We start from the raw sequence: 26,997 nt of genomic DNA, 5'->3' as shown, positions 1-26,997 counted from the left end.
TACCGTACACGAACCGGCCACATTGTAAAATGTAAATACGTTCAAAAGAACATATTATTAAGTATCCAATCAAAACCAAAAGTCAAAAGTTTGTGAAACGATCACAAATTAAAGCGTTTTGATCTTCGCAACATTATTAACATCTTGGGAAGCATTGGACATCTCCGGGTATTCTCTATTATATTATTCGCTCTTTGTAAATTCAACTACCTTCATTGGGATGCCATCGTCTTTTTTACTTTTAAGCTTTGCATTATCTTTCTTTTTTCTTTTCATTTTTTTTCTTTCATTTTCGTGAATCCTAAGGCACAATTTATGGCAATTGATTGAGCGGAGTGGGAGTGGGCCACTGCATAGGAAAACCAACACCGAGGCAACCTACATATTTGGATCCCCACGCAACGCTTATGCTGGGGCCTACTTGTCCGTTCTTAACAAAGAGAAGTGTTACACATACTTTTAAGTATTTATTCCCTGGCTGACTGATGTGCAGTAACATTTACTATTAAATAAAATAACAAATGAACATACATGTAACATTCAACGGTAATTTCACTGCTACACCATATAGTGAACACTTTGGGGAGTATGGATAGCATTTCTCTGCAACAAAATTAGAGATTTTTTGCCACTTCTATAGTTTTCAAAAAGGCATATAATAAAGCATTGGCAGGCAATACAAAGTAAACTTTCACAAGCCACAAACATTAGGAAAAATAAAATAAAATAATAATATAAAAAAAAATTGCTTCTTTTAGCTCCCTCCCTCGCTCTCTCCCCTAAAGGGATATCTTTGAAACAAGATGTGTTTCATTAATACAGAGAATTTTTCTTCTAATCATGTAATGCTAAAAACTGATATACATACATACATACACATCACGAGACAAGCATCAAAAGAATGCAAACAAACCTTTGGCCCAGAAGTCAGGAGAAGGAAGTCGCTCAGTTCATGGATATCCCCATCTCTGACTCCTGGTAAAAAAAAAAAAAAATTGAGAAAGAGAATTAAAATATTTCCAAATTACTGGGTAAAAATCTCAATCGCATCAACTAGTTATTACATATTTTACTATTCACTCACTCACTTTTATACCCCAAACATATATCTCCATGCCAAAAACCCTCTCCCCGTGGCTCAAATACCATACCAAGACTCTTGCACTCATTTCCAAATACACAAACCAACTTCACTGACTAAATTACATTTTTTCTCGATGTGCAAGCATTGTCTTTACAGTAGGCCAGTGCTTCCAAATGGATTGTTAGTTTGCGGGTGAGCAACGGGATTCACAGGAAATGCACCAAATGCTGCATCACCAAAAGGATTAGTTGGGGACATCATCATATGTTGTTGTTGCGGCGGCTGCTGTTGCTGCTGGTGGTGGAAGGTAGGTTGGTACGGACCAAAGGGATTTGCCTGCTGTTGAGCCATTGCTGACATCTGAACTGCAGAATGTGGAGCAACACTATTTGACATTGCAAATGGATCATGCACCTCAAATGGATTTGGGGCCGGTGCTCCATAAACAGGCTGCTGCGAGGCTCTGTATGCTCCTTCATCGTACAAACTGTTCAGAATGAGCGAGTCCAATCCACCAGCCTGACATTGGCAGAATGAGACAGTTTAAGCATTATGTAAGAGGCATATACATCTCCCATGATTTTGACAACATTCCTAATTTCTAACTTGGGGAAGTTGCATTTATTACTGCAAATTAAATCTGACAAATGACAATGGAACAGAAACCAAAATCAACAGAACTTGTCCCAAAAAATTCGGTGTCAGATGCATAAAATTGAAGCATCCACCAACAATTGAAATTATTTCACAATTTATCTTACTTCCAAAACATCTTTTTGTTAAAAATGCATTTTCATTACGCAAAACAAGTGGACCCTTATGCAAAAGCTACCTCTTGAAAATTTAGGAATATAAGAGAGGTCTATCATACCGTATGTGCAAGCACTTTCATTCATCAACTTATATTCTTTTAAATCCTCACTAAAACACAACTAACATATATGTCCAGTGTCATATGATTCCAAATAGGCAAATAAAAACCATATACTAGAATCTAAATTCTTAAGCCATGTCCAATTCTCAAAACCAACCCCAGATACATGTCAGAACACAGCATCCCAAGTCCACACATCATTAAAAACAAAACCCTAGAAGGCAGCACATTAGGCAGACATAAAAAGGCAGATAACAAATCTTACTTTCCAATATGTGCTGTTCATTCTAAACAAAAAGCAGACATATTTCAGCCAATATAGTCATACAACAAATATGCATGTCCATATTCTTATGACAGCTAATCAACAAATGCAAAAAACCACTACTTCAGTACTTTGTAAATCATTAGAATGACCACAAAAATATGCAGAACCATTACAAGGGGGGGGACAATAAGGGCCTACCAATTGCCTGTCGTTAACTGATGAAATGTTGCCACTTGGGGTGGTGACCAGGGCAAGCTCCCATCCATTAGCATCAAAATCTTTTGCTTGAAAGGCATTAGAATCGAATGTTGGGGCAGCACCTGCTAATATGAATAACAGCTGGTAGTTAAACAAAAGACCACAGAAAATTGTTAAGTAGCATAACTAGAAAGCAACAAAAGATGCAATAAAAAGTGACCATCTGATGGAACTATGGCTAGAGCCAAAGCATTTCTGTCCTCAATTGCCGATGCATCAGCAGTGTTATAATCCAATCCCTGAAGTATCAGAAAAAAGGAGAGAGAGAGAGAGAGGGGGGGGGGGGGTGTTAAGAGTTAAGAAATTGAATGAACTCTGCAAAAACATAACCGAGTTAATGAAACTCAGAACATATTTACCAGTAGATCACCAGTTTCCAGGTTGTTTTGAGGAATAGTAGTAGTAGTAGTAGTAGTAGGAGTAATCTCAACTTTAGCCACATCAGCATTATCAGAATCTGGTGCCTCAGCTTCATCACCGGATATTTTTGATTCTTCAGAGGGACCTTCTTCTGCTCTGTATGTCAATTGAAGCTGTCCAAATTGACTACATATTAGTTCTGTAGCACGTTTTCTACTAGCAATGTTCCATCTCAAGGTTGATAAGTGTCAATAAAACACTTAAGAAGATCCAAAGGAAACAAAACAGAGACAGGTACTAAAAACAAATTTAATAAACGAATAAACTAATTAATAATATAAACTGGATTTTATTTAGAAACAGATATATATTATTGACCGTCACAACAAAAATAAAATAAAAAATAAAAAATGCACTCACCATTGGCTCACTTGGAACAATAACCATTCGGGGTGCCTCTCTTATATACTCTTCCATGGTTGTAAGAAAGGATTGTGGAGGCTGGAAAGGTAAACATAGTACTTAATTAGGTGGATAAAAATTAAAGGGCTGTGAGGTAAATAGCCTAAAATCAACTAAAATACTAAACCACTATAACAGCGTCAATACCTCTCTAAGAACAGGAAACTGGAAATTCCTAGCAAGTTCCAATCCTTTGCAAACTTCATAGAAGTCAGAAAGGCTTGTGGCCTGCAGCAAAATCAATGTTTGTTAAGTGAAACACCATAAAACATAACTGTAAGACCTTAGATTTTTCGTAATTAGAGTATGAAAAAGAAACCATAGACCACAAAATAGCAATCAGTCAAGAATATTAGGCTTGGAATCGAATTTTGAAAAGTCAATGCATAACATCACCTGCTGGCCAGCTCGTTTATAGACGTCAAGGGCTTTAAAAGCTTCATGCCTCGGCATCTCAAAAAACTGCGACAAGATCAGATTATTGACAGCACAGAAAATATAAAGAACAAATAATATTTTGTTGTAACTCTTGGTTAAATGATAAAATCAATTCACCTTGTCAACAAGGTTGATGATCCCATCATTAATAGCGCAGTATATTTTAAAACTCTCTTTCAGTACCTACAATTTGCAGATATGAAGAAGATCAAGAACAAATTGGAATAAATATCTTTAAGTACTAAACATTTTATATGATTTTGATCTGGAGAGGGGAGGGCAAAAGGACAGGAAGTGAAAAAGTAGGTGTCAGCTTTCGTTTCCCTTAAGTTCATACCAATTTCTTACACTGATGCTCCAAACCAACACCACCCCCCCCCCCCCCCCCCCCCCCCCCCCCCCCCCCCCCAAAAAAAAAAAAAAAAAAAAAAAAGAAACAAAAAGAAACCAAGAGAGAGAATCCTTAAATGAAATAATAAAAAAAACAAACAAAAAAAAAGGTGCAAGAACTGCTAAATCATTTTAACAAATGTACAATTAACCAAAACTTACGGAACTGCTGAATCATTTTCAGTGGTCATGCAAAATGACATTCAGTGAACTCTTCATAATGAAATGGCAGTCAACTTATTGACACTTCTTGTTTCGTGAGCATATTGTTGTACAACTTATACATGCTTTATACGGAAATTCTTTTGACATCTCAAAATAATCTAACCTTTCATTCTTTGAAATATTCAAGAAAAGGAAATAGAACTATTTGTAAACTCAAATCATACAAGTAATTAATTACAGGAAACAGAAGTACTACACATACCAGAGCCAGGGCATATTGGATAACATAATTACCAAAAGCTGCTCCTTCTGGCTGTAAAAGCAGAAAATAAGTTATATTCTTTATCCCTAAATATTAATATATGATAGGGGGATAATTAAGAAACATCCAGAACAAAATTGTATTAAAAATATGAAAACAGAACATCCACAGGTCATAAAAGTACCCTGCAACCAATAAGACGAGACAGCAGCTTCTGAAAAGCTGGCAGTTGCTCCAACAGTTCTTCACTGTCCAAATCCCTGGTTTTGCTGTAACCCTGCTAGCAAAAAAAAAAAAAAGAGAGAGAAAACATATACATCAAAGGTCGATAGAAACATAGTCATCAACGTTACCAGTCATAACTCCCTACCAGCAAGAGACTACAGTCTAGAAAGAATCTCAACTTCATCCATAAAAAACCATCTATGGTCACCAATAGTTTTGAAAATAAAAGAACAAAATAAAATAAAAAGTGACAGCATAAATGATTTCATGAAATGAGTTATCAAGTGCTTTTAAATAATACTTTAAGAGATAATACAAATGTACCTTTATCTTTTAGATTTAAAATTTTGATTGAAAAATAAAAGGCAAGGTAAAATGTAAAGAAAGATTTTCAATATACTAATAATAGCACTTCTGGTTGGCATCCAAATGTACAGAGTATAACCGTCAATTGAACATAATCCTTAGAGGCAACGTATACAAAACAACTGCTTTACAGTGTTGAAACAACTAGGGGTACTATGTACCAAACTGAGTCGAACATTAACTGCTCAACTTTGAATTGATACATACTGAAGGCTCAAACTCGACCTGAGCCTTAAGAGGTTTGTGCTTGGCTCAATACATTTTTTTATGAATTCACAACTGCTACTGAAACTATTCCAGTAGTATGGCTTGCTAAGCTTCAATTATTTCCGTAATGTGCACCTTCACCTTAAGCTAGAGTGGCCAATATAATATTACCCACTGAGCAAGCTGGCCAGTGGCCACTGATGCCCCCACTCTTTTTTAAATTCAGATTATTTTATTTGAAAAGGATGTTAACAAAGAGATACATAAAAAAATAAAAATAAAAATAAAAAAGTAAGCATGGCAGGCCTGTTTTATACTATGAGCAAGAATTAAATTTCAATGGTGGTAGAAGGCTTTTTATTGGGGTAAGGTGTCCTCTATTTTGCTTCCCCAATCAGAGGATCATATCATTGAACCTCATTGAACCTTCAAACAAATTGAAATAGGAGAAATTAATAGAATCAAATCTTTAAGCAAATGAACAATTTTTTTTTTTTAAGTCTTAAGCAAATGGCCACACACACACACACACACACATATATATATATATATAACGATACTAATTTCCAGAGTTGGTTTTTCCAAACCCAAAATCATATTCTTACATCGCGCTCACCCATTTACTAATTAATAGAAGGAAAGCAAGTATAGCACTAAAGATAAAACTGTGAAGTTGATAGAAGCTCATGTCAATTGGTCTAATGTTTGGGTTCGTATGCGGTACACTGAGAGCACCTTTCAAGTCAGCTGACAAAGAAAGAAAAAAGGGTTTCGTCGTCTTTTTCCCACTTTCACCCTTGATTGCGCAGCTTTCGTGCCAAGCAAGACCGCCCTTGTCCCTTTCCTTTCTCCATTCCGCCTCCTTTGCTTTATTCCAATAGAGTCTAAGGCAAAGCAAAAGTGGTTCGTATGCCTACTTTACCTACTTGACGATAAACCCGAATTTGAAGAGGAAGAACACAATTGTACAAATGAAAGTAAAGATGCGTCAATTGGTATAGCTGTGAAAGTAAATTTTGAGGTGCTTGTACCGGAAAGGAAACGGGATGAAAAAGAAAGTCTCCTAAAGTCTTACAATGAAATACTCTGGTTTCGCCTTTCTTGAGATGACTGCAATGGGACCTGCAAAAGCTGAGTTTCTTTGCTTTCTTTCGTCACAGTAGTTGGAAAAAGAAAAGGTCAAAGCAGCAGACCAGTAGTCCCATTATCCACCTTTAGAGACATTTTTTAAGAAGGTTCCGTTTAACACATCTTGGCCAAGCAGGAAGAGTAGGAAATAAGTACTTTGTCGGTTGAAGGTGCTCTCTTCTCTACTCCTAGACAGTGCCAGGGTCTAACAGTAGAAGGGACAAATGATCGGGAATATTATTGAGGAGAGCGATAAGGATACAATGAAGAGTATAAGGATCTTGGTTGTGATGCACATGCCTTAATTCCTAGTTGTCAAAGGAAATCCAATTAGAGATAAGCTGCCCATGAGCATCATGGCATAGGTAAAGGGAATGAGGCGGCAAGCCCCCCCCCCCCCCCCCCAAACATCTTCCACATATCTTGCTCATCCGACATGGCATAAATCACCGAACCCGCACTCAGGAATAGTAATGCTTTGAAAAACGCGTGATTCATTTGTTCTTTCAAGGCAAGCAATATCATTAATACAGCTTGTATTTACTTGCAAATTCCTCATCTTAGCAAAGAAAATACTCATTAATTTGGTCAAATACCTTTTCCTGCCCTTGGGAAGGTCTTGGTAGACGTTCAGCTTCAATATCATACTTAATAACCCTGAAACATTCAAGTCGTTCCTCCAAAAACAATGCATAAGTACGTACCCAGCCAGAGCAATCCCAAGCTGAAAAAAAAAAAAAAAAAAACTGAATTGGACTGAATTTGGAAGAACTGAATTACTATTAAATGGAGATCTAATATGGCGAAAGTTCACGTACATTTAGAGCTAGCATTAACAACCAAAAGAAAGAGAATCAAAGAGATGAGCGTGCAGAAACTAACCAATTGGACTTGAATCGTCCTTGAAGTTAGAAAGCTGGAGAATGCGTGTTCGCTGTGAGTAATTCAGAAGTTCTTCTCTGAAAGTAGGATCACCCTCCCTCAATAACCTATGGATGACTATCAATGTTTTCAATGCCACCTGTTGAGCAAGAAGAAATGAGAGTAATATAAGCATCTTTATCCATAGGAAAATAATGAACAAGATAATGAGAAAAGCAAGCCATCAAATATCACGTATTGTTGAGTGTCAAAGATTTGAACTCGAAGATTTTAAAAGAGAATTATACAACTTAGAGACAAGACACCACAAGACATGAAAGTGTACCCACAGATAGAAAACCATGATATATTATCTTACGCCAAAAAAAGAGTCCAAGTTCCATATTTCAAATGAATGAACAGAAGAAACCCTTTTTATTTAACAATAATATAATGGGGCAAAAAACCATTAACCACTATTAATGACTCTCACTATCCTTGTTTACATGTTATGCTTTAACCCTTAAATATACCAGCTTTTAGTCCTTTGCCTTGCAACAAATCTTTGAAATACCCGGACGTATGCTAAGTAAATCTAAGGAGAGCCAAAACTTTTCATACATGCAGAAGCCATGCCATTGGGACAATGTTGGATATGCGGAAGAAGATGAAGGCAAAATAGCAGCAGGTTATTCCAAGTCTATTTGGCATAAAACAACCCTGGCTAAGAATGATAGATCATAACATTTGTCATTTAAGAGTGCAAAATACTTCACTGGGTAAAAAAAAAAAAAAAAGAAAGAAAGAAGAGCAAACTTCTTTGAAAAGAGCTGACATGTTTACAAAAACTCAAAAGAGTCGGCATAAAAAACAAAAAAAGGGACTAGACCACAGTAAACATCAACCAAAACAGCATGGATTGACCGCTACCCAAAAAGAGCTACTACTTTACATATCTCTTTTCATAACCCTTTGACATTACAACCCACAACTTGCAACCATACAGCCCAAACACCTTCCCTAAAAGAAGTTCACGCTACTAGAGAACTAGAGATTCATCAAATTTGGATTAAATTTGTTAGGTTTAACACTTGTGTTGTCAAATTCATGTGTCAAAAACATGGTATCTAAGTTGTAATGTTTAGTGTTGAGTTAAGGGTTAAGTCAGTGTAAAGGTTGGTTCAAGACATGAAAAATTCAAGTTTATTAATGATGTCCAACACAAACCTATTCGGACTAGAACGGTCGTATCTTTTGATCCGTTATCAAATGAAGGCAAGCTTGGTGGCATTGGAAAGCCGATTTAAAGGGCTACAACTTTGTATTTCATAGAATTTTTCCAATTCTGATGTTTAATAGGTCAAAAAAGACTGTCAATCAAAGTTTGAAAATCTGATACAGAGGCTCGATTGAACGAACTTGTGACAGGCTGTTTTTACAATAGCTGACTTACCTTTTAAAACCCCGGTTTCACCCTACCTATATAAGCCTTGAGGCACGACTTTCAGAGAGAGAGACATGCTACTATTCAGAAAACCTTAGAGAGAAAAAAGACATGTTGAGCCTATTTTGTAAAACCTCTCTTGCAGAAAACCTTCAGCCACCAGACTTCTAGTTTGTAGCGAATAAGGTTTGTTAAGGTGATTCCTATAGAAAAAGGTCAAAGGTTTTGGAGCCACTACAATGAGAGGTGAACCAGTCATTTGCTGGGGTTGCAAGCAGATTCAAAGTTAACAAAGGTTTTGTAAGGTGACTAGTTGTAACACAAGTCTTCTATAGTAGATACCTTTTTTTTTATAAGTAATAAAATTCAATAAAAAGTGCAGAGGGGCGCAACTCTAGTGCACAGGAAGTATACAAAAATGCTCCTAATCAGAGGAAACTAAAGAACATGAATTTAAAAACTCAGCAAATATAATACGACTTGGGCTATGCGCCAAGACCCAAACATATAACATATTAAACTCGTGCCACGCCACAATGAAGTAGGAGGTTATCAATGGATTCCCCATTCTTCTTACACATACAAAACCACTCTACCACCACTATATAACGCCTACACAAGTTGTCACGTGTCAAAATCTTTCCTAATGCCGCATTTTGACAAGCTAAGGCTCCATAGAAAGTCTTCACTTCAAAGCTCCTCTTAGAAAGATTCAACACCAACCTATCAACCTCTCCATGCCAAATCTGAGTAGAATATAGCTGCTCATAAAAGGAAAGAACCATTTCCACCTCCCAATCATGAGCATACAGCGTAATGACAACATTCCAATGAGCAACTCCATCTACCACAGACAAATTATCAACCGCCCAAGCATCTGGAAAACGAGCAAGAGTGTACAAAACTGGATAACATAGCTTGAGAGGCCTTTCTCCACACCATGGATCATGCAAAAAACGAACATTATACCCATCTCCCACCTCCAGTCGCACATACTTAGCAAAAGTATCCCACCCCCTTCGAATATACTTCCATACACTCGCACCATAAGACCCCGCCGCCGGTAAAGAACACCATCCTCCCCTCACTCCCATACTTCACATCAATCACCGATCTCCAATTTAGGGTTAACTGACCCTCGAAGTGGTTTTTATTTTGAAGAGTTCTTTAAAAGTTTCCCCTTCGTTACCAAAATCTCTGTGAATTTTTTTTTTTTTTTTTTATGCATGCTTTGATTTTGGCATTGATATATGTGGTGTTCGTCTTATTTATTATCTTGGTTGATAATCAAAATTGTTTTCAGAACTTGGGGTCCAAAACAAATTTTTCAAAATAGACATAGTTCAAAATTTGGTGATAATTATTCATTTGAAGAACGCGCTCTAATCGGCAATAGACAGTGAGTGGTCTAAAAAGCCAACATAAGAACAAAGCTACTTTGGATGCCAAAATATTTCAAAGAGACACCCAAAACTCATAAGAGCATTTGTAACGAACTCATCAAAATTTCAGCAAATTTTGACGAAAAATATCACTTTTGTTATTTTAGCTACCCAATTTTCAAATGCTCTAAATACCAAGCTCTTCAAATATTCTCTACTTCAAAACAAATACTATTTTTTATTACCCTTTCAACCAACCAACCAAAGACTGAATCAAAAAAAAAAAAAAAAAAAACCAACCAAAGACCCTTCTAGATCCAAACTTCCACCGAACCCAGCCTTCGACGATCGGCTTCTTCTACAACCGGTGGAGGCTCGACGGCCGGCTTCTTCGACAAACGGCTTCTAGATCCACCGATGGACGCTCGACGGCCGGCTTCTCCGCTTCTGGATCAACCGGAACCGGCTTCTTCGACGACCGCCTTCTAGATCCACCGGTGGACACTCGACAGCCCGCTTCTCTGCTTCTAGATCCACCTGGACTAGCTTTCCATGGCAGTCGGCTTTTCCTCGACGACCGGCGAAAATGAAAGATCGACGACCGGTGGAGGATGACTATCAACGACCTTCGCCCGCGAAAATGGGATAAAAAATTGCAAAATAATAAGAGACGATCGATTTGCCCTTGTCTCATCAAACGAGTGATTTAGACAATCCGCAAATCTACTGTAGCAGTAGAGAGCTTGTTGCGGACGACATTTTGAGCAAAATCGTCTGATTTTGGTGATTCCGTCTGTTTGACGACTTCACTACAAATGCTCTAAGACAGCAATCTACCCACCTTAAGGTTAAGAAATAAATTCAATCTTTCTAGCTTCTTTGTGGTTGGTTGTCTGAAGTTTATCTTTCCTAGGTGTTTTTCTAGTGGCCAGTCCGTACTCAAAACCGATTAAAGCCCATATAAAATCAAAATTCAGCTAAGCCCAAAATCAGCACACTGTCCACTTCAATGACTTGGATAAGGTCCAACGACTCTTAGATTGAGATCAAATTTTAGCTGTGCTTAAACCAGTTATTTGCACCACCAGAAAAACTTAACCCAGCCAGGCTACATTTTTAGAAACAGGCTGAAGCTAGAAGTTGATAACCCAGATCAAGCTTGAAGAAATATCTAAAAACCAATTATATTTTAACTCAACCATATCCATTTCCATATATCAAATCACACTGAGATCATGAGCAATTCATAGCATTTATTCATTCTAAGCCTTGTAAATGAGGGTTAGACCCAAAAGAGACCGAGGACAGTTAGACCCAAAAGAGACCAAACATTAAGAGCTTTCAAACTACTACTACTACTACTACTACTATATTAACACAACTCCAATAACAACTACTCAAGACTCCAAATCCGCTTATGAGTCTTGTGCGGCACTACATAATCCAAAGACTATTGAGTAGAGTTCTAATCCTATCCGGAGTCCTAATCTGAAGAGAGAGTTCTAAGATAAATTGTATTCTAGTTATTTGAGAGCTAAAGAAGTCCTAGATCAATTATGTATAGGAGTCCTTGTTTATGTTTATCTATTGTAATACTCCTATATATATTCAATGAAAGCTCATCTATAGAGCACGGTTTTACAGCCTAATACATTAGTTCCATTATGGTATCAGAGCCAAATCACCGACTAACGTCGTGATCCATGGCTTCCGACTCCGACTCCGAATCCTCTGCCACATCGGCAACTTCTCATGCTTCACAGCATCCCCCACCACCCGTCCAGCCCTCTGTTATCTTTTCAGTCCCAAATATGAACCATAACCTCAGCATCAAACTTACCAAATGTAACTTCATGGCCTAGCGAACTCAGATTCTTGCGTATATCAAAGGCCAAGATGCTTATGGCTTCCTTGATGGTTCTTCTCTACCGCCTGCCCAGACGATTCCAAATCCAAGCACTGCTGCTGGAGCACCGGCCACCGTCGTCAACCCAGACTTCCTCGCCTGGAATCAACGGGATCAGATGATCCTTAGTATTTTAATTTCTACACTGTCCGAGCCCTATGTCGTCCATGCAGTTGGCTCTCCCTCGGCTTCCTCTCTCTGGAACACGCTACTCACCATGTTCGCTTCTCAGGCCCGTGCTCGGGTCATGCAAATTTACTTCCAGCTCGCAACGGTCAAGAAGGGCACCAACTCGATCACCGAGTATTTTCAGACTATAAAGACGCTCAGTGATACTCTTGCTGCCGCCAGACAGCCTCTCAACGATTTTGAGTGTGTTTCTTTTCTTCTCAAAGGACTCGGCTCCGAATACAATCCTTTTGTGACTTCGGTCACAACCAGAGTCGACCTATTGTACGTTGATGAACTTTACGGCCACCTACTTGCTCACGAGATGCGACTGGAACAACAAATCCCGAGCATTGATGTTCACCCACCTACTGCGAACATCACCACCCGCACGTCCAACTTTCGTGGTCGAGGTTTCCGTGGTTGCGACGGTCATCCCTACAACCGGGGACGTGGATCTTTCCACAACAGAGGACGCAGTTCCTATTTCTCCACGGATGCAGCCTCTTCTCGACCTATCTGCCAAATTTGTGGCAAGCCCGGACATACAGCCGTCCGTTGCTACTACCGACAGGACCAACCCGAGTCGTCTCAACCACCCGAGCCGTACCAGCCGTCCAATCCCCAAGGTTATTACTCCACACCCATCTTGCCAGCTGAAGAACTGTGGTATCCTGACACCGATGCAACTCACCATCTCACCGGCCATCTTTAGAATCTCAACTTAGCTCAAGAGGAGTATCACGGCCAGGACCAAATCCGCATAGGGGATGGAACAGGTTTGAATATTTCTCATACTGGTACTGCTTCTCTTCCTTTGTCTCGTCGTAAGTTCATCTTACAGCAAATACCTCATGTCCCCTCTATTTGTAAAAATCTTCTGTCTGTTAGAAAGTTTGCCCTTGACAATTCCGTTTTCTTTGAATTTCACGCTTCTTATTTTTTGATCAAGGACAAAAAAACCGGGCTCCTCCTTCATCACGGGCACCTTAAAGATGGCCTCTATCAGTTGCTTCCGTCTCCCTCTAGTTCGTCGTCGTCAATAAATCAAGCTCTTGTTGGTGAACGCACCACTTCGGGTCTCCTGGCACAAGCGCTTAGGTCGTCCCGCTTTTCGCATTGTCCATCGTGTCTTGTTTCAGTTTAAGCTACCTGTTATTTCCAATAAGGCCAATCCTTTTTGCTCAGCTTGTGCTCAAGCAAAGGGACATCAATTGCCATTTTATCCCTCTATTTCTAAAGTTTGTAAGCCCTTACAATTAATTCATTCTAATGAATGGGGACCATCCCCAACTATTTCAGTTAATGGAAATCGATATTATGTTTCGTTCATTGATGTTTTCAGTAGATATACATGGGTTTTCCCTATTCAAGCAAAATCTGATGTCATGTCCACCTTTCTTCAATTTCAAGTCACGGTTGAACGTCTCCTTAATCATAAAATTATAAGTGTTCAATCTGACTAGGGTGGTGAGTATCGTAACCTTCATACATATTTTCAATCTGTTGGTATTACTCATCGTCTCTCTTGTCCTCATACACATCAACAACAAGGATGTGTTGAACGTAAACACAGACATCTTATTGATACCACATTGGCATTGATCGCTGACAGTCATCTTCCTCAAAAATTCTGGGATGAAGCTTGTCTTACATCATGCTATCTCATAAATCGCATGCCAACTTCAGTGTTACAACATCAATCTCCCTTTAAAAAACTTTTCCATACAACACCCAACTACACTTTCCTCAAAATCTTCGGGTGTGCTTGCTATCCAAATCTTCGTCCCTATAATTCTCACAAATTTTCTCCTCGCTCAAAGGAGTGTGTTTTTCTCGGGTATAGCCAACATCACAAAGGTTATAAATGTCTCCATCTAGAATCTGACCGGATGTACATCTCTAGAGATGTCATCTTTCATGAAGACCGGTTCCCCTTTTCCAAGGGCTCTCCTCTTCCTGCATCCTCCAGTGTCTCCCTTCCTGTTGTGCTTCCTCCATCATTGTTTCCTCGTCCTTCTACCACTATATGTCCCCCGGACTCTCCTTCTATTTTATCTTCTTCTCCCTCCCGGCCCTTCCCTGATCTTTCCAATAACTCTCCAGCAGTTTCCAGTATGCCTTGTTCCACTTCCTATGCAGATCAACCTCCTGCTCGAGTACATTCTATGAGAACTAGGTCAATGAACAACATTGTGCAACCACGGCAACTCACAGATGGTAGAATTCGGTATCCAGCTCCTCATGCTTTAGTGGCAGCAGCTTCTCCTGCCAATATTGAACCAACCTGCTACTCCAATGCTGCCCCTATTCCAGAATGGCGCCAAGCTATGCAAACTGAGTTCAATGCACTTCTTCAAAATCAAACCTGGTCACTTGTTCCTCCTCATCCTTCTCAAAACATTGCAGGATGCAAGTGGGTGTTTAAGCTTAAAAGAAAGGTTGATGGTTCCATTGAAAGACATAAAACTCGTCTTGTTGCAAAGGGTTTTCATCAACAGGCCGGGGTGGATTATGGAGAAACCTACAACCCAGTAGTGAAGCCTACCACGATCCGGACAGTCCTATCTCTTGCTTATTCTGCTGGCTGGTCCATGAAACAGATTGATATTTAGAATGCTTTTCTCCATGGGCTCCTTTCTGAAGATGTTTATATGGTGCAACCACCAGGTTTTGTTCACCCTACCTTCTCTAAACATGTTTGCAAGCTTCAAAAGGCCATCTATGGCCTCAAACAGGCTCCAAGAGCCTGGTTTTCAAGACTTAGTGACAAGCTCCTTCAACTCGGTTTTGTGGGTTCTAAAGCTGACACTTCTCTTTTTATTTACCGCACCAAGACTCTTACTATGTATCTTCTTATCTATGTTGATGATATCATCATCACTGCGTCAGATCAAGCAGCCATTACCGAACTTTTACAGCTTCTTAGTGCAGATTTTGCTATCAAAGACATGGGCGATCTTCATTATTTTCTCGGTGTGGAAGTGATCAAGCTCAATTCGGGTCTTCTACTTTCACAACATCGTTATATCATGGACCTCTTGAAGAAAACAAACATGCATGAAGCAAAACCGATCACCTCTCCAATGGCTTCTTCATCAGCTCTCTTGGCTTTTACAGGTGATCCAATGGAAGATCCATCACTCTACCGTAGTACAGTTGGATCCTTACAGTATATCTCTCTCACTCGGCCAGATCTCAGTTACGCAATCAACTGTGTGTGCCAATTCATGCATCGGCCTCTCAAACCTCATTGGCAAGCGGTTAAACGAATTCTTCGATACTTGAAACATACGGTTTCTCATGGTCTCCTTCTTCATCACAACTCTTCTAATACTTTACAGGCATATTCCGATGCAGACTGGGCTAGATGTCCCGATGATCGTCGCTCTACAAGTGCCTACTGTGTTTATCTCGGTTCCAATTTAATTTCTTGGAGCTCACGCAAACAACCGACTGTTTCAAGATCATCCACTGAGGCTGAATATAAAGCTGTTGCCAATACTACAACCGAACTACTTTGGATTCGTGCACTTCTTCAAGAACTTGGAATCACTCACTCAACTCCAACTCTTTGGTGTGACAATATTGGAGCCACTTACATGTCGGATAATCCAGTTTTTCATGCTCACACGAAACATGTGGAAATTGATTTCCACTTTGTCCGTGACCGTGTGGCTGATAAATCTTTGGTTGTTCGTTTTGTTCCTACTTTGGATCAGATTGCAGATGTCCTTACACAGCCACTAGTTTCTACCAAGTTTCTTCACTTTTGTTACAAGCTCAACGTGCGATCTCCCCCGTTGATCTTAAAGGAGGGTATTAACACAACTCCAATAACAACTACAACTCAAGACTCCAAATCCGCTTATGAGTCTTGTGCGGCACTACATAATCCAAAGACTATTGAGTAGAGTTCTAATCCTATCCGGAGTCCTAATCTGAAGAGAGAGTTCTTAGATAAATTGTATTCTAGTTATTTGAGAGCTAAAGAAGTCCTAGATCAATTATGTATAGAAGTCCTTGTTTATGTTTATCTATTGTAATACTCCTATATATATTCAATGAAAGCTCATCTATAGAGCACGGTTTTACAGCCTAATAGATTAGTTCCATTATACTACTACAATAAAATAAAATTAAAAAAAAAAAAAAAAAAAAAAAAAAAAAAAAACCACACCCAATATAGACTGTTATTACTCCATCCACTCTGCAACATGCTCATCCAAATTACTATGATTTATTTGAATATCCCAAAAGTTACTAAAGCCACCCAAACAACCAAATAAGCTCCAAAGTCAACATGAATGGGCTTTTTTTTTTTCTTTTTCTTTTTGATAAGTAAGAGTAATATCATTAAAAAACGCAAAGTACAATCAAGTATACAGGGAATATACAAGATAGGCGCCTAAAAAGAAGAAGAAAACAAAACAAGGAAAACATTAAAACTAAGCACTAAAGGGGCGAGGAACGCAGCCTTCCAAGAGTACAAAGAATAAAAGAAAAAGGAAATGAGCTTCTCAATGGTTCTTTCTTTGTCCTCAAACTGTCTACCGTTACGTTCCTTCCACAAGCACCACAAAAGGCAATAAGGAACCATCTTCCACACAACCGCACTCCGAGAGCAACCACCCATCCATCAGTAAGCGAATAAATCTACCACCCGAAGAGGCATAACCCAAGACAAACTGAAGCAACTGAAGCTTGGCGCGTACGACCTCGCAATGGAGAAGAAGGTGATCCACAGACTCCCCATTCATTTTGCATATACATCTATCAATCACAATGATACACCTCTTTCTGAGATTGTCCAAGGTAAAGATCTTCCCTAGCGCTGCCACCCAAGCGAATAAAGCCACTTTCAAGGGAACCTTGGTCCACCAAAAGCTTTTCCAGGGGAAGTGAAGTGCCTCTTTGCAAGCAAGTGCCCTATAGAATGATCTAACATCAAATTTCCCTTTGTGAGAAGGAGACCATCAAAGCTGGTCTTCCCCTTCACAATCCACTCTGGTGGACTACAATAAGGTAAACAAGGAAGCCAAGACGTCCACCTCCCAGTCGTGGGCCGCTCAAAACAAGCTAACATCCCACTGATAAGACCCATTCTCCAACCCCAAATGAGCTGCAACGAGCGCATCCTTGTCACGAGCTATGTCATACAAAACTGGAAAAGCTTCCTTGAGGGGCATCCCTCCACACCACACATCAGCCCAAAATCTGATACTGGACCCATTTCCCAAAATAAGTCTGGTATGGCTACAAAACAAATTTTCACCCCTTCCTAATGTTCTTTCAAAGTCCCACTCTGTGAGACACAGGGGGGTCTAAGGAACACCAACCAGCCAAAGAACCGTAGTTTGCATTCACAACAGATTTCCACCAAGCCTCTCTCTCATGTGCATAACGCCACAACCACTTCCCTAAAATAGCCTTATTAAAGATCCTCAAATTCCAGATGCCTAAACCACCTTCTGAAATAGGGGAGCAAATCTTGGACCAACTAACCAGGTGATATTTGAATTCTTCACCTACGATTAGCCACACAGGAGGGAATAGGGAAAAGAGAAAGAAAGTACATAGGAAGATTGGAAAGAGTGCTCTTTATAAGGGTAACTCTACCACCCTTAGATATAGCTGCTTCCGGCTAGCCAGCCGCCTCTCAATCTTACCAACTACATCATCCCAAATGGACTTAGTCTTAAAAGGGTCCCCCAACGGAAGACCGAGATACTTTAAAGGTAAAGAGGAAACTCCACATCCCAAAATGCGAGCCAATTCATCCATATTATCCACATAACCCACAAGAACTAGAACTAACTTAGCCAAATTAATCTTTAAACCTGAAACAGCTTCAAAGCACAAGAATAACACACGTAGGTAATGAAGATGATCAGGATTAACCACACAAAAGACTAAAGTATCGTCTGCGAACAACAGATGAGAAATGTTAATCACCTCGTTGCTACCAGAACCCACAAAGAATCCTAATAAGAAGCCCCTTTGAACGGTAACAGTGAACAACTTACTTAGGGCCTCCATCACAATGACAAACGAGAGAGGTGACAAAGGATCACACTGTCTAAACCCACGAGAGCTGCTAAAAAAACCAGAAGGGATGCCATTCACCAACACAGAGAAATGCACCGAAGAGATACAATGCGCTATCCAAGAACACCATCTCTCCCCAAAACCCCATCTTCTCAACATATATAGTAAAAATTCCCAGCAAACATGATCATATGCCTTCTCAATATCCAACTTGTAAAGCAACACTGGATCACCTGATTTGATACGACTATCCAAACACTCATTTGCTATAAGAACTGAATTAAGAATTTGTCTACCTTTCACAAAAGCATTTTGAGGATTCGAGATAATCTTCTCCACAACCCTTCTAAGTCTATTTGCAAGAACTTTTGCAATGATCTTGTAAACGGCACTAACAAGATTAATAGGCCGAAAATCTTTAAGATCCACAGCCCCATGCTTTTTCAGAATTAGAGCAATAAAAGTGGCATTAATGCTTTTGACAAACTTGCTATGAGTATGAAAGTCCTAGAAAAACCCCATGAGATCTATCTTAATCACATCCCAACAGTCTTGGAAGAACGCTAGAGAGAACCCATCAAGACCTGGAGCCTTATCACAATTCAAGCCTTTAACCACCTCTAAGACCTCCCTTTCCTCAAAAGGAAGTTTTGAGGAAGAGGCCTCAACCGCATCCAAAAGAGTCGAAAGCAAGGTTATCCAACTTAGGCCAACTGTAAGGTTCTGCAAAAAGAAACTCATAAAAATGAGCAACATGATCCCTAATAACCTACTGATCAGAAGAAATAGAGCCATTGACTGAGAGCGACTCCATGGAATTGGACCTCCTATTCGAGTTGGCAACCCGATAAAAAAATTTAGTGCATTTATCACCCTCTTTAAGCCAATGAACCCTAGACTTCTGTCTCCAACTGATCTCCTCCTGCATAATAGAATTCTCCAGATCTCTGATGGCCACACATTTCCTCACCTTTTCTTCGGGAGCTAAGCCACGTTGTTCCTCCAACCTATCAAGAGCGCACAATTCTTCCAAATGCATTTTTTTGCGATACTCCACATTACTAAACTCTTGTTCATTCCATCTCTTGAGATCATTCTTTAAAGCCTTAAGCTTTTGAGTGAAGATGAAGCTAGGAGAGCCTTGAAAATGGTAAGACTCCCACCAAAGTCGCACCCTATCCACAAACCCTTTAGCCTTCAACCACACATTCTCAAACTTGAACAGTCTGGAACCCCAATGAATGCCACCACAATCAAGAAGAATAGGAAAATGATCAGAACACAATCTTGGCAAACATAGCTACATGTTGGCAAACAAATACCGTTATACAACAGCACAATCAGGTCACCTCCGGTGATTCTAGTTAGAGCATAAATGAAGTTTAAAACTTGACAATGAGTTACAAGGCCCTAATAATTTATACACATCAATGGGCAACAGGCCACCCTCTCATGCCATTAGCATCTTCCGATGGGCAGATTACATAGAACACAGAGCAAGTAAAAGTCACAATGCAGCAATAACCTTTTTAGTGGAAGCCCCATCAAAGAGAATTTGAAAAATAAACAGGCAAAAACTAGTTCTATCAGTTGTTTATTCATATGAAATGAATGGAGTTTTTAAGTTCAAACCAAGCGTGAATTGAGCCCTCAAGGCCAATTTCATCCCAAAGTTAGTAAAGTACAGCAGAATATTTCAATATTTAAAGCTCCATGTTTTAGGAAATTTGGTAATTATATTTCTGGTTTAGAAGTGGGAACCGAACCAAAAGAACTAACTCCACCCAAAACATTATCCACAATGCATTGGATAGAAGTAGGAAAATTGTGCCTACTATTTTTACATTTCCAACAAGATAAGTAAATGAGACAGGATTGGAATACATAAATATAGTTTCCAAGTAATTTAGATGCGAAAAGGAAAAGCCATGTTGACACAATCACCAACAAACTTATCACACACATTATCCATAAAATCGCAAACACGAATCAATTTGGCATAGCAATCGAAAACCATAAACAGTAAAATCCAGAAAGACATGCCGTCCAGTTACGCGTCTTGGCCAATCGCCGGGAAAGCGCATGAATGCAGTAAGCAACGTCGGCGCGAGGCCGAATCGCTGACGTGGCAATCAGAATCTCTGCAACATGAGCGAAAAAGAAAAGAAATCACACATATTTGTAGTCGAAATGGAAGAAAAGAGCAGAAGATCTGTGAGAGGGATTACTCACTTTTGAGGTGTCTCTCTTTGGGCGGGCATTCGACGTGGTTCGTAGCCTTGACTATGGCCACATCCAAATCCTAATTTTAGGAGAAACCGATTTTAATATACAAATTGAAAAGGAAAAAAAAAGAAAGAAAGAATGGAACCCATTAAAAATAGGGGGAAGAGAGAGGAAAACCGCGTAATCGCTGTTGACATGGGCGAGGCCGACTTTGGTGGTGTCTTTGAGGGCGCCATAGGCTTTCCTCCATGTCTGTAGCGTCCCCATTTTTCCCGCTCAGATCTCTCTCTCTCTCTCTCTCTACAAGAATCGGCTTACGTGGTTTCCACTCCTTGCTTTTATCTCTCTCTCTCTCTATCTCTGTGTGGGGGGTGGAATGGTTGAGAGAGTGAGAGAGAGAGAGAGAGGGGAATCGATCAACGGAAAAGCCAGCGAAGGGGGGTGATGGGGAAGTTGTTGCTATTCGTTTCTCTCTGTTTTTCCTATTTTCTTTTCTCTTTCTTTTTGTGATGGTTGGCAGGGAACGCATATTCCGATCATACGTCAACTGGCTTTTTCTTTTTCGTTGTTGTTGTTTTTTTTTTTTTTTTTATTTACGGCCCTCTTTCGGTGCCAGCATTTGACTTCAAGACGGTGGTTAACAAATGAAATATTTAGGTGTAATAATACTTTTCAGTTTTCGGTTTCTCCCTACAAATTAGTGTCATTATAAATAAATATTTCACAACTATTTCATTACGTCATTATGCTGACATCCAAAATAATTGTTGATTAAGAAGAAGAATAAAAAAAAAAAGAAAATTTTACATATAATTTGGAATTGTTGTTGTTTTTGTAATTATTTTTTTAAGCTTTAAAAACTCTCAATTTAGTGTATTTATCTTTTTTTTTCTTTTTTTTATAAACTTTAAAAAACTCTCAATTTAGTTTTTTTTTTTTTTTTTTCTATTTCACTCATTGGTTAGGATTTTCTATTAAATCCTTTTAAAATTTCGAAAATGCCACTGTTTTTTTTTTAAAAAAATGCATATTAAAAAAAATTCAAAAATCCAAGTGTGTATTTTTTTCAAATTATGTTAAATCTTGAGCCATGCTTAAATCCTTGTAATTTTTTTCTTTTTTTTTCTTCAAAAAAAATATTTAAAAATTTCACTTAAATCTTTTGAATTGTCGCTTTTCTAAACTTTAAAAAACTTTTAATTTAGTGTATTTATTTTTTACCCTTTTTTTTATTTCACTCATCCGTTAAGATTTTTTTCCGTTAAATTTTTTCAAAATTTTTAAAATATCTCTATTTTCTTTTTTTAAAAAATATTTATTAAAAAAATTTAGAGCTCGTTTGGGTGTACGCTTTTTTTATATTATATTCTATTATTTTGTATTATATTTAAAATTGTGAATACCGGAAGAAAAAAAAAAAAAAAAACATGTTTTTTGAAAATATATTTAGATAGTTTAGAAAATCTGAAAAAAAAAAAAAAAAAAAAAAAAAAGAATGAAATTTAAGTAGAATTTAAATTCTAACAAACAACCCAAACATTTTTTTGAAAAATAATAATAAAAAAATTGTTACCCAAAATGCCCTTAGTGATGAATGGTATTGATAGGGGGGCATGTACGAAGTCATGAATAATGTGAAATTTGGGGGGTTTAGTCCTTTTTGGCAAAAGAGTAAAAATGTGTTTGGAGTTGAAGTGGTATATTGTAATTTTGCGGCTTAGTTAAAATGCGATGGCAGTTTACAAATCTTGGAGGAATTAATTGTTTGAGTCATAAAAGATGGTACGAGGACCCTACATTTCACGTGTTTTAGTTGATGTGCCACGTGTTTTAAGGAATAAAGGGTATAGTCTACAAGCTCGCTTTTGGAACCTTTCCAACACAGCAATTAAAAAATAATTATAATAAATCAAAATTTAACTTGGATTCCTAATTTTCTTTTCCTTTTTTCTTTTTTCGTTTTTCGTTTTTGCTTGTGGGCAGGTTTAAATTCTCATGTCTACGTTCCCAAGGTATTAATTTTTTATTTTTTTTTTCGAAGTTCTTATTTAGTACATAATTATAAGAATATCATACAATTTAATTATATAATCATAAAAATTAGTCTTTAAATTAGCACTTTTAAAAAAAAAAAAATTAATGAATTGCTCAAGAAGTAACCAAAAAAGTTACAAAGTGTTTCAATTGAGCGAATAAGCATATAGTATTGGATGTCAATTAAAAAGTGGTAATTCGTGTTCACGTGTCGAGTTTAGATTTTGTCGAAGTATGAGTATAAAATTATGTAGGTCAACCCTAACCGACTCATTTAATTAAAAATGTCAAACCCTCAAACTCTAACCCTCTAATTTTGTATTGGGTTCATGTCGAATTCACTTGTCATGTCAAAAAATTTCTGTCACTATGTCGTGTATAGGGTTTGGGTCGAGTCTCAGCATGTGTATAAGACTATATAGGTCAACTATAATCCGACCCATTTAATTAAACGAATCAGATTACTCAACCCTAACCATTTAATTTCATATTGAATTTATATCGAATTCGTTGGTTGCGTAAAAAATTGCTAACCCTAATCACAACTAGAGCTTGAGGAATATATATATATATATATATATATATATATATATATATATATATATATATATATATATATACACACACACACACACATTAAGCTTAAAAAAGGAGAAGAACTAAAAGAAAAAGAACCTCCACTACTGTCCCGAAAATCTCTTTTTTTTTTTAGATGAATTAAAATTTTATAGAACAAAACTCAATTCAGATACAAAACTCTCTAGTAAAAGAACCAGAAGCAAAGACCCCAAGAAGGGGTAAAATACACTGACTACAGAAAAACAATCTAGAACAAAGAACCTACGGATCAAGATCCCCTTAAATTATCTGCCCGAATTTGAGAGAATTCGAACAGGTAATTATGAGAGATCACTTATGAGACCCACCTAACATGATAAGTAGTTGGAAAACCCAAATTTTATTTGATCAGATGAGCTCTATAGATGTTCTCTCACAATCATCTACCCAGATTCTCTCAAATTCAGACAGAAAATTTGAGGAGATACTTATCGAGAACATATAGCTACTTGTCTATTACAACAAATTGTGTAGGTGCCATTTATGCAATAGAATTACATTTGAGATCAGCATTCTTAACAAATTGTCCCCGGAAATCATTACTACTTAGAAAGTAATTCATAGAGTTTAAAAGAAAAGAAAGGCATGTCTAGGCAAGGAAATGATTTCCATTCCCGTCATAGATGGCACGTACAAGACAAAGAAATTTGATATGGAACCCTAAATGATTATAGATCCCCTTCTCTTTTCATTCTTGCTTAACAAGGAAGAAAGTGGAAGACCCCATCTAATTATTAGTTTGGTCCAAAACATTGACACCATACCATTCTGGGTATGGATTTTTCTTTTCTTTTCTTTTTTAAGCAAAGCTCATGATGTTTTATTAAATCATAATGGAGCAGATTGCTCTGCAATTACAATATTTTTAATGAATACAAGATAATCTTTCACCCAGACTTGTTCTAAGAATTGATTAATGGGGTGCCTTCGCTAGATGATGAGGTGCGCACAAAATTTGCTTCTCTTTTGTTGTGCCCTACAAATCATGAATGAAGACTATTTAGCACAATTTTTGCATCATTAATACGTTGTCCATACCAACTCTAAGGGGAGAAGCTAGCATTTAGAATTTGGGGGGCAAAATTGAAAAAAAATAAAAAACATTAACGGGTAAAAGTTTAATTTTCAAAAAAAAAAAAAATTGGGAAAAACATGGTGGCTTGGGGGGCCCACACCCCCAGAGCTATCATGTAGCTTTGTCTCTGCCAACTCTAATATCGGAGTAATGCTAAAATGAAGACTTATGTCATTTTTGAGTCCTCCTAAAATTGATGTAACTTTTGAAATCACCATTAGATGTATGATAAATCACTGTCGAATTTTGACCTAATAATAATTTTAAAAGTTACATCAATTTTGGGAGGACATAAATCTTTCATTTATCATTACTTTATATATATATATATAGGAAAGCAAAGGAACTATAAACATATTATCTTTATAAGTAACGCTAGATACTATATTTTGATTCTATAATTGTTGAACAATGTTAACGTGACACAATATAGTTCTAGAAACTATTCAGAGTGGCGGACATAGATATTTATCGCTGAATCACCTATAATTCCTTGTGTTTTTTTTTCTCTCTCTTGCTTCCACTTTTATTCTCCCACTACAAAAATACTGACAATTGGACGCGTGTCTACAGTACCGGTTACTGTAGACACGCGTCCAATTTGACACGTGTATTTAATACACGTGTCAAATTGGACATGCGTATTTAATACACGTGTCCAATTGGACACGCGTATTAAATACTCGTGTCCAAATGGATACGTATTATTACACATGTCCAATTTGGACGCGTGTCTAAATACACGCGTCCAATTGGACGCGCGTATTTAATACGCGTGTCAAATTGATATGCGTGTCCAATTGGACACGCGTATTAAATACGCGTGTCCAATTTGACACGTGTATTAAATACACGTGTCAAACTGTTATTTTTTGCCAAATATTTATTTAAAAAAAAATATTGTGTTGTGTTAATTTTTTAAAACAAAAACAAAAAAAAAAAAAAAAAAAAAAAAAAAAAAAAAACTCCTTATCTTATTAATCATACAAATCTTTGAAAATACGGTGTACATAACTTATACACATAAAATTAGGTTTGAAAGCTGTATGTTATATGTAAATTCTATGGTTGGAATTTATACTTTTTAGGTTCCTTATTTATATATATATATATATATATATATATATATATATATATATATATATATATATATATATATATATATAGTATACTAATAAGTACGTAAACCCTAACCTAATTTACATATTGTACTATATGCATAATTAAACAAATTTGGTGCTATATATCTAATTAAACCAAATAGTTCAAATTAGGGTTTAGTTTTGTACACCATCTACGTTTAGAAACAAAAAAAAAAAAAAAAATTAAAACATAACAAAGTTAAAAAAACCTATAATTAATACTATATATATAGATATGCATGCATGTAAACGGTTTAGAAACTATATACAGTAACCTTGCTATTTATGGCTATATATAGTAAATGCAATTATTTTAAGAGTTCTGCGCTACATAATGAATTAAATACTTATAGTTTAGTCTCTTATATAGTACATACATTTAGGGTTTATGGCTATATATAGTACATACACTTAGGGTTAGGGTTTATAGCTATATATAGTATATATAGTATATGCACTTAAGGCTAAGGTTTATACCTATATATAGTATATATACTTAGGATTATGGTTTATCGATATATATAGTATATACACTTAGGGTTTGAGTTTTAGGGTTTATAGGTACATATAATATATACACTTAGGGCTATGGATTATAATTTAATTGATTTTACATTTAATGAATAATAATGTCAATATATTTTTCACGTGTCATTATTGTACACTTTTAAATATATATATATTAAATCATGAGCAGTTCAAAATTAGATTGTTCCGATATATATAGTATATACACTTAAACTTAGGATTTATAGTTATATATAGTATACATACTTAAGGTTAGGGTTTATCGCTATATATAGTATATACACTTAGGGTTAGGGTTTATAGCTATATATAGTATATATACTTAGGGTTAAGGTTTATCGCTATATATAGTATATACACTTAGGGTTAGGGTTTTATGGTGTATAGGTATATATAATTTATACACTTAAAGCTATGTGTTATAATTTAATTGATTTTACATTTTATGAATAATAATGTCAATATATTTTTCATGTGTTATTATTGTACACTTTTAAATATATATATTAAATCACGAGCAGTTCAAAATTAGATTGTTCCGATATATATAGTACATATACTTAGGATTATGATTTATAGCTATGTATATAGTACATGTATTTAGGGTTAGGGTTTATCGCTATATATAGTATATACACTTAGGGTTAGGGTTTTAGGGTTTATAGGTATATATAATATATACACTTAAAGCTATAGGTTATAATTTAATTGATTTTACATTTTATGAATAATAATGTCAATATATTTTTCAAGTGTTATTATTGTACACTTTTAAATATATATATATTAAATCATGAGCAGTTCAAAATTAGATTGTTCCGATATATATAGTACATATACTTAGGATTATGATTTATAGCTATATATATATAGTACATGTACTTAGGGTTATGGTTTATACTATATATATATATATATATATATATATATATATATATAGTATATACTTTTGGACAGAGGATTAGGGTTAGGGTTTATGACTATATACAGTACGAACCCTTAGGATTATAGTTTATAGCTATATATAGTCTATGCACTTAGGTTTAGAGTTTAATTTTATGGTTAGGTTTTAGTTTTT

At 36.9% G+C, this 26,997-nt stretch overlaps 1 protein-coding gene across 4 annotated transcripts; it reads right to left on the bottom strand.

Moving 5' to 3' along the window:
- Positions 1 to 534: 534 nt before the first annotated feature.
- LOC133876993 (putative clathrin assembly protein At2g01600) lies at positions 535 to 21,057 on the bottom strand. 4 transcript variants are annotated; one of them, XM_062315227.1, is made up of 16 exons: positions 20,700 to 21,057; positions 20,529 to 20,598; positions 20,340 to 20,437; positions 7,370 to 7,508; positions 7,084 to 7,211; positions 4,746 to 4,841; positions 4,562 to 4,612; positions 3,862 to 3,927; positions 3,703 to 3,768; positions 3,454 to 3,534; positions 3,265 to 3,345; positions 2,844 to 3,017; positions 2,645 to 2,723; positions 2,425 to 2,546; positions 1,089 to 1,603; positions 535 to 975 (listed from the first exon to the last, which is right to left on the bottom strand). In XM_062315227.1, the coding sequence occupies exons 1-15, from the start codon at positions 20,787 to 20,789 to the stop codon at positions 1,235 to 1,237; spliced, it is 1,710 nt and encodes a 569-aa protein (XP_062171211.1). In that variant the 5' UTR covers positions 20,790 to 21,057; the 3' UTR covers positions 535 to 975; positions 1,089 to 1,234. The 4 variants fall into 4 exon arrangements, with proteins under 4 accessions (XP_062171211.1, XP_062171225.1, XP_062171232.1 ...); XM_062315241.1 differs by having other exon boundaries at positions 1,207 to 1,603; XM_062315248.1 differs by having other exon boundaries at positions 4,746 to 4,838; positions 20,700 to 21,056.
- Positions 21,058 to 26,997: the final 5,940 nt, after the last annotated feature.

The sequence above is a fragment of the Alnus glutinosa genome, chromosome 1, assembly GCF_958979055.1.
Source record: "Alnus glutinosa chromosome 1, dhAlnGlut1.1, whole genome shotgun sequence".
NCBI classification, from domain to species: Eukaryota; Viridiplantae; Streptophyta; class Magnoliopsida; order Fagales; family Betulaceae; genus Alnus; species Alnus glutinosa.
This window is presented reverse-complemented; position numbering and strand designations above follow the sequence as displayed.

Bases quoted from the DNA above. Each gene is read 5' to 3' on its own strand.
- LOC133876993 (XM_062315227.1), bottom strand. From the start codon at position 20,789: ATGGGGACGCTACAGACATGGAGGAAAGCCTATGGCGCCCTCAAAGAC. The intron at 7,509-20,339 runs GCATGTCTTTCT...CTTGCTCAACAG, and splicing joins CCAAGACGCGTAACTGGACG to GTGGCATTGAAAACATTGAT. The intron at 3,018-3,264 runs GTGAGTGCATTT...CAATTTGGACAG, and splicing joins TTGTTCCAAGTGAGCCAATG to CTTCAATTGACATACAGAGC.